The 8,763-nt window shown below is 44.7% G+C and overlaps 1 protein-coding gene across 4 annotated transcripts in view; it reads right to left on the bottom strand.

Moving 5' to 3' along the window:
• Window positions 1–1,834: 1,834 nt before the first annotated feature.
• The window catches only part of RUNX2 (RUNX family transcription factor 2), a 215,256-nt gene continuing 208,327 nt past the window's right edge, over window positions 1,835–8,763 (bottom strand). For all 4 annotated transcript variants that reach the window (XM_090136650.1, XM_090136649.1, XM_090136652.1 and 1 more), the window contains one exon: window positions 1,835–2,649. In XM_090136650.1, the coding sequence (XP_089992776.1) occupies window positions 1,967–2,649 (683 nt within the window). In that variant the 3' untranslated portion in view covers window positions 1,835–1,966. The remainder of the gene's footprint in view (window positions 2,650–8,763) is intronic.

Here is an 8,763-nt window from a genome sequence, read left to right as displayed (position 1 = left end):
GCTCTTGCTTTTTATTCTTTTAATTCTCTGGAAGATAAAGTAGATAAATCAAAAGCCAAACTGTTTTTAAGCTGTTCTCTTTATCTCATTTTCTTTAAAACACACAGAACTGAGAGGTAACGAAGGCCATCTATGGAACATCTTTCTTTTCACCAAACACAACAGAAGAAAAAAGCCTGATCAACCCTAGGAAAAAAAAACCTGACTGAACAGTTCAGTTGCTTTGTCTTTCAGGCACAGGCACAAAAATATGGATAGGTTTATATACAAATATATACACAGTAACCAAAACCTCAAATTCAAATACACCTGAGCTTTGGGGAAGTTTGTATATTCATTCAGTCTTTGTGGGTTAGGCTCATCTGTAACAGAAATATTTGCAGATAGACAGAATACTTCCTCTTTTATCTTATCTAACAATCTGTCTGTCTGGGTTTTTCCGGGAGATGGCCTCAGATCCTGATATCTGAGAGCTGCACGGCTAAATTAAGGCGAGCTCACACACAACTTCACAGAGGGCATTCTCTCCTCTTGATTGCTACGAGCACTCAGTTCCTCTTCACTCTCTGGGATGAAAGGCTGATCACCACGTAGCCTGGCTCAGCCTCTGATGGCCCCATGCTTGGCCCGTCTTCAGGAAAATATTTTGGTTTGGATGCTGGATGTTTGTTCTTTGGGCAGACCATGGCTGAGATGCACAAAATAGCTCTGTGCACACTGCAGGTCCGTAGCACCAAGCACATCCGCACGCTGGGCACCCAGCTCCAGCGCCTTGGACAAGTCAGGCAGCAGCCAAGGGTACCTCACCAGCTGCTCTTCAGCTCACAGACTTTATAGGGGTGAAGTCCAGATTCACTCAAGAGCTCTCCTCTGAAACAGGTTGCCCAGAGGAGCTGTGGATGCCCCATCCCTGGAGATGCTCAAGGCCAGGTTGGAAGGGGCTCTATGCAACATAGTCTTGCAGTAAGTGTCTCTTCCCATAGCAGAGGGTTGGAACTAGGTGGTCTTTAAAGTCCTTTCCAACCTTTCTTTGACTTCATTTCCCACACCTCTAGTGCTGACTATCCACTATGAGGACTGTCTGTGGTTTCACACCCTCAGTGCCATCTTTAGGTGAGACACTGCATCTCGGCAGAAGGGAGAAGATGTTGAAACGTCAGGATCAAGCCACATGTATCTGTCTAATTGCTGTAAACTAACTTGGCTCATTCATGCCCTTGAAGAACCCCTGTCACCAGTGGCAAGTAAATCTGATAGACTCCAGCCAAGCTGCCTTCTGTTCATTCACTTGAAGGACAAAAATCTGAGGAGGCTCTTTGGTAGCTCTTGAGATCAAACTACTTCACATCATATTTTGAACAATTTATCACATCCTTTATCTGTGTTGGTAATTATAATTACCCCTGAGAAATAAAGTACTGGGAAGTGCTCCAGCTTCAACAGAGCTACAGTGTACAGCCTGGGCTGAGAGAAATTGGAATTTGCTTTCCAGTTTTTATTGTATACTTTCCTATCTGTGTCCCTCCATTTTGCTCTGAGAGGTTTCATCACCTCTTAGAGCATTTTGTCATGGGTAACTTCTCACTACTTCAGATTCTCCCTGTTTTCTGTGCAGACCTCACCAATTTCTGCAAGCACTCATTTGGTTCATGGGTGAGAGGAAGGCAGTGAGCACGTCTGAAAGAAATGCAAGAAATATAAACAGTTTTATTAACAATACCACAAAAACTTTTTTTTTTTTTTAATATATGCAGCCGTTTACAAGGAGAAAATAAACAAACAAATAATAATAATTAAAAAAAAAAACACCAAACCCATTGAGGTTTGTCTTGGCATGTGTCAGAGAGCACAGTGAAACAGCACAGACCACATGGGCAGGATCGTGTTGGGTCTCCCTCCTCCACATCTCCACCATGGGTTGTCCCAGGCCAATGTCACCCCGGTGAGCAGGATGGGCCATCCAGCACTAAGGAGGTGGGGAACCACGTGTGCCTTGCTGCGGTGCCAGCGATGAGGCCAGCTGTGTCAGGGCTCGAGCAATGACGGACAGGTGGCCGTTCATGGTCCGCAGCTCTGCCAGGATGTCACTCACATTTGCTGATCCCTGCTCGGAGCTCGAGGGCACAGCGTGGGCAGCTGGTGGAAGGGAAGCAGCTTCCGCAGCTCTGTCTTCCACGGATGCAGCATGGTGGTTGTCATCGTGGGAGGGCGGTGGGGGTGCACTGTTGCTTCGCTTGACGCTTTCCATGGAGCATGTTCCTACAGGTGGCTGATCCTCCTCCTTCCCACGGATGGTGGCGAGTGTTGCTGAAGCCAGGAAGGGCAGCCAGTTGATGAGGTGGGTGGCACTGCCGGGTGGGACGACTGGCAGATAAAGTCCAGGGTGCAGGGATGAAGTAGAGGCAGGTGGGACAGGAACAGAAGGGAGTCCAGGGTGAACTGTGCCAGCAGAAGCTGGCGGTGGTGGTGGAACAGGAGGTGGTTTGGGATGCAAGGCTGCAACACAAGGAGGTAGCGGTGGTGAAAATGATGCAGTACCAGGATCAGAGGAAGAAGAGGGTGATGCTGGTGCAGTGAAAGGTCCGAGTTCTTCTGAAGTTGGTGGAGAAGTGGCAGCAGGTGGAGCATCTGGTGTGCAAGGGTCTGAGTCTGCAAGGAAGACACATCATAAGCCTTGAGAAGCATCAGCTACTTATATGCATGGACTTTTGCCATAACTTCAGTGGGACAAGGTATTTTTGACAGATGGAAGAATTTCATTAGCTGCTAGTGATGCTTTCTACAGGATAGCTAGAAAGGAGACGAACTCAAAGAGACCACTGTATGGAAACATGCAACTTAGCATATAAATATAAATCATTATTCCACTCTCATTCTTCTGCCCATGGGCAGAATTCAGTTCTTCTCACTGACATGTTGTAGACATGTATAAACTGCTGAATTACCTACTGTGTACTCCTGACCAGTCACAGAATGGTCGTGTCCTAACTGACTCAGATCTCCCATGGAGATGTGAGGGCTGCATGTCACCTGCTGGAGGCAAAGTTAATCATTGCTTCATAGAAGATTGCAGTTTTCAGCATTCTGGTTTGATTGGACAAGTCAACACCAGGAGCAGCAAAAGCTAGTTGGAAGCTTAATGTCTTCAATAATTATATTTTTGTGCATGGAGGCATGACCGTTTACCCAATTCAACTTATATACAGATCCCTCCCTGTAAGTATTTAGCAGTTTCAGTTACAAAATTCAACAAAGCAGAGACTGAGAAAGAAACTGTTCATGCTGTGCATCCCAGCTTGACAAATACACCAGTCTACAAGCAGTACAGTGGACCTCCAATTTCCACTGGACTCATTAGAAACATTTGTTCTTGGATCAAGTCCACTGTATACAGTGTAGGATGATAGAGCAGTCTCTGGGGAATACGCGAAGACTTGGCAAGACATGCTGTGTTCCAAGGTGCTGTACCCACAGTGCCCAGTTGGTAAATACTGCATGGTAAGGACGATCCTACTTTTATAATGATTTGAAAAGCGAGGAACGCATTAGAAAACACCAGTTTTTCAACAGCCTCAAAGGTCTGCATACATGGAATTACCATACCATGTGAAGGACCTTTATTTTAGCACTGGGAATGCATTACACAGAAGGTGGTGAGATGCTACAAGAATGGTCAGCGTAAGACAAATGGATTTTAAGACTACTTCTGCTGCAATGAAGTGCAAATTTTAAAGCCCTGCTGTGGATACAAAGACACAAATTAATAGATTTATCTATAATACTGAGGTGTTAACACCATACTATTACTATTTCTAGCATTACAAAAAAATCTGATGTGAGAAATTCATTTCCATTACAGGCTGGTTTGATATTTCAGATAGCAAACTGATGGTGAAAAGCAAACAAAGGCTTTTCCTTGTCTTAACCAAACTGGTTAAGCACGCAGCCTACAGAAGTCCATCTTTGTTCCATATGAGACCACCATGTTTTCCCTCAACAGATGCACGTGTTGGTTGGAGGGATTAAGACACAAAGTTTGGCATGCCCTTATGTCACTCTGATCCTTATGGAAAGTTACTGCAGGTTGCTTGAAACAGTTTCCTTCCTTCATGTATTGGCTTTCATCCCAGTGCCAAGTCCCTGCCTACGTGGGCAATTGATTCCTGCTCACTGGAGGTGGGCTAAGGATGCTGGAAGTTGGTTTTCAAAACTGTTACTGATAGGGTTTGGGGTTTTCTAAACAAAAACAAAAATAAAGCACAGTTCAATTCCAGGTTCCATTTCCATCCAAACCACCAAAGTTTGCAAAGAGTGAGATGAAAGGTTCAGGTTTGGCTCAACTGTAGTGTCAACCAGAACAGTGCTAATGGTCCATATATAGCATGGCTAATCCCTGTCTACACTGGCCAAACATACCAAACCAAGAGTAATGTTCTTCCATATGCTAAAGAGCAGAGGAAGCTCAACAGACTTTGAGATAATCTGGTTTAGCATTGTGACAAATAACTGTCACAAATGATTCTTGCATGGTTAAAGTATGATCAGGATTAAAACACAAGGAGCTGTAATTAAGGCAAACAAAAATAGGACAAAAATCTGGTCACCAAAGGCTCTTCCTCTTAGCTGCAGTCTTTCTGAATGCAGCACAAACAAGCCACAGCCTTGTCATCCCCCTAACCATGACAGAGCATGTCAGCAAGCTAACACAGTTGCTTATCATATAAAACGGGATGACTCTACTTATCTCCTTCTTTTCCAGTTTTGTTTATCTTAAAGTTGCAACTCATCACAATTGTTCTCTTTGCTTTCTCCTCCCCCCCCAGCCCCCTTCCCTTTTTTTTTTGGTACAGTTCCAGCACAAAGATGTCCTTCTTAACTGGAGCATTTGGTTGCACGCTCACTCCAAGGGTTATTGGACAACCCAGCCATGCATGGCCATTCACTGTCCTGTATGTCCAGTTACAGATGCCTACAGTCCACAGTACCTCTTCCTCATACAAAGACTGACTGTCCAAGGCAGGAATTTTACGAGTTAAAAAAATTAATATGTGACCCAGAAAACCTGGGATGGGATTCAATGCTTCTAAACAATGCCAACGTGAAGAAATTCCCTGGAAGTACCTGCATTTATTATGTTGTACCTGGAGGGAAAATCCCCGAGGGAAGTCTTAGGCACAGCCTGTATCTCTCTGAACAGCTTCAGAGTTACTTATTCCTGCTGCAGGCAGGGGGAGCTTGTCCTCATCCCTTAGGATAACTGATGTTCTGGGATGGACTTCCTGTCACCTTCAGCTTTATCTGTCTAAATCTTGTATAATTCCATGGCCTTTTTTCACGGGCTGTGGATTAAATAGTTCTGGCATAACACACCTGACACTAAAGCAGCCTCCTGCCAGCGGGGCAGCTGAATCACCTCCTTATTGCTAGGATGAGAAATAAATATAGAAATGTGGAACAGCTCGGATTGGAGGGAAACTTGTAAGATCATCTGGTCCAACCTTTGATGGAAAAAGGGTGCCTCGATGAGAATACCTACTTCTGTTCTAGAGAGAAATTTTATCGAGCTCCCTAATTGCGTCTTGTATTCTCAAAGTATCCTTGTCTCTTTGCTGAATATAAAGAAAGTTGGGCATGCCTTTGGATGACTAATTCAGCTGAGGATGCCACGTACTGGAAATGTCTAAATTTCAAAAGAGGACTTCTGCTCCAGATGCCTAAAAATAAGATGTGCCCTCCTGATTTACTATGGATCTCCTGAAGAGAATGCGGTTGCCTATCTTTGTGTTCCCCATTTGCAAGTAAGAGGGAAATACTTCAGTGCTGCCATCACTGACAGAACCCAAGGATATCAGAATCTCTGAGGAAATAGGCCAGGTGATGCAGTAATGAGGGAGAGGTGATGAGCACCTCCGGGAGAGGATTGCCTGCAATGCTGCCTGCCCATGATGATGGACGCTACCAAAAGATTAATGGGTTGCCCTGTGAGCATGGGGAAGCTGAAACTTTTAAATATGAGTTCATCTGTATGACAAGAACATGAATTTAACTTCTCAAACAGTCTTGGCTATCTTAGCTGCCTTTGTTTGACTACTGATTTTATCTGCCTCGCAGTCAAACTGCTGCAAACTAATTCCTTAGTCTTTTGTCAGCCAAGAAGGGAAAAGTCTGTGAGGGGGAAACCTTAAGGGAAAAGAGAGGACATGATTTTCCACTGACTGACATCTGCATGGGATTCAACTCGGCTCACTTCAGCTGTTTAATCTTGCATCTAGTGGGAGCCAGCCGGGCTCCCTCCTGGGCTCCAGCAGGGACAGAAGGACCTCCAGGGACAAACTGTCCCAAGCTTTGGTTCCCTAAGAAGGGCTGACAATCATGCTGTGGAGTGTCATGCTCAGGGGATGTCCCTCCTCCTTCAGTGCTTCTTGTAGGACCGTGTCACCTATCTTAGTTGGGCAAACTAACTACTAAATGGTCGAAGTTGGGAGATTTGGATATAAATAATCTGGTGGGTGGCAACCCTACCCATGGTTCTGCTTGGAACTAAATGGTCTTTGAGGTCCTTTCCAACCCAAGACATTCTATGCTTCTGCAATTCGTTGCAGTAAATTCCTATCGTATCAGAACTGTAGGATGGTCTTTCTTCTGCATTCTCAGGAAAGGCATAAAGCTGTGAAGATGAGGGATAAGGTGTAAGAGAGTGAAGATGGGCTCCCACAGCACTTCAAGAAATGAGCTGGAGGTTTAGAAGGTGATCACGCTCCAAGTGAGTCATCACCGATCAGGTGATCCCTTTCAAAGATAAAGGATGCTCAGATGCTGAAATGAGTCACGCAGCCGCTGCGGTGATGCAGCAACCTGCAGGAGCCCCTTGTGCACTGCCCTTTCTGCTTGAGTTTCTCAATTAGCTCTTAAGCCTACGGTGTGTGCGTGTGCCTGTGAGCCCGAGCTCGGGTGTGCACTCCCACTTGGCACTGCAGCTGCGTCCCAAGAAAGACTAAATATATACTCCAGTCTCCTTCTGTGAGAAGTGAAACTCAAGTCCTGACAGCTTGTGGTTAATGAGCGTCCAACAGCAGCATTTACCTAAGCAAGGGTGGTACTACTTTTGCATGGACAAATTCCATCTCTGGAATCTGGATTTGGCTTCTCAAAAGCCAACACTTTTGTGCTGCTCAGTTTTGATTTGGGTACAGAGAGATGCTGGTTTGCACTGCTGGTCTGCACTCAAGGTGCAATTCAAGCTGAGAGGGGATGCAGCTACAGCACTGGGTACAGACACTACTGGACACAGCATTGGTTTCAGAAACAGAGTCTGACTTTAGACATTGTGTCAAGCACCCAGTTTTGCAAGAAGCCAAGTAAATAAGGGCTGGGAACACTTGTATGATTTTTGAGTGAGAAGAATAGGATCGTATGTAAAATTCATAAAACCATCAGGCAAGTTTATTGTTAAATATTTTTAAAATAAAGAAACGCACATTTCTATCCCGAGCGTATGGAAACTATACGTATCAGAATCTTCATGGAAAATCAAGTGATTTATTGTAATTAAATATGCCTACCCAAACTCAGAGGTCTAGTGCGAAATACTAACTTGAGAACACACATTCCAAATCAGTCCTATTCTTCTAGATTTGAAACTCAACTCACGCATCACTCCCATAATTTAAAAAAAAAAAAAAGGGTTTTTTGGAAATATTTGGAAATATTTGTTGGTTACCAGAACTGTGCCGTAATGGAGCATGTGGCAAAGTCCGTTTCGGAGGCCAAGGCCTTTCACCAAAAGGACTCTGTCTCTCTGCTGTCAGATTAAAAGTTTATTGGTTGAGTCACTTCAGCAAGGCTCCTTCTTTGGGCTCCTTGCTTTTTAAGAATCCTCATAATAATCCATGAGCTGCTCTGAAGATTTTAACTCACTGTTGAGTTTCAGAGCAACAGAAAGATTTTCTGACTCCATAAACTTGTGCATCTCCTTGGCATTCTTTTAATTTTTATTCTTCCTTTATTATTATTTTGTTCTACTTTGGGGTCTGCATCCCTTCTTTCAGGTACAGCACAGCAGGGCTGCTGGGACTGCCTTCACATGACTAATCACATTATGAGTCCTGTGGAGTTGTGTTGTTTCAAAATTTGTTGAGTAACAGTCTGTTATGAGTACATACTTACTCCTATCTCATGCGAACAAATGTGTTCTCACAGTTTGTCATGGGCCATCTGCTGTTTCATCTTTGTCCCTGGCTTAATTTCAGTGAGACTTTCTTCACTTCCTGACAAAATGTGCATTTTTTTTTTCTTACATTCACTTGGGACCAGATTTTCCAAGAACCTGAGGTCTTTCTTTGACACCTATGGGTCAAATCCAGACTTGTTGGAGCTCCTGCTGCATCCTACAACAGCAGAGTCCCCCTGGATGCGCTGACCTCTCCTCAGGGAGAAGGGAGGAAGGAGAACATAGGCATGAAGAGGGGCAGTGCTGTTGGGAAGCAGGCAATTCCTCTCGACAGCATTTGTTGCCTAACACACTGCCCCTGCTGTGCTCAAAGCACTGCACAGATGAGCACTCACTCAGGCTGCAGCACATGGGGCCAGACTGGAACACATGAAAAATGAAACGCCTGGCAGGGCCCCACGATGGAGCCAGGAGCAAAGCCCATTTTCATCTTCCCCATCAGCTGACACTGCCAACACAGCCCCCTGATGGCTCCTTTACCCTCTGCCTGTTCTGATGCATTTTCTTCAGTTGAGGAAATCATCTTTCCTACG

This window comes from Phasianus colchicus, chromosome 2 (genome assembly GCF_987193195.1).
Source record: "Phasianus colchicus chromosome 2, bPhaCol1.hap1.1, whole genome shotgun sequence".
Taxonomy (NCBI): Eukaryota; Metazoa; Chordata; class Aves; order Galliformes; family Phasianidae; genus Phasianus; species Phasianus colchicus.
Note: the sequence above shows the minus strand (reverse complement) of the source record. Positions and strands in the feature narration are given on the sequence as shown.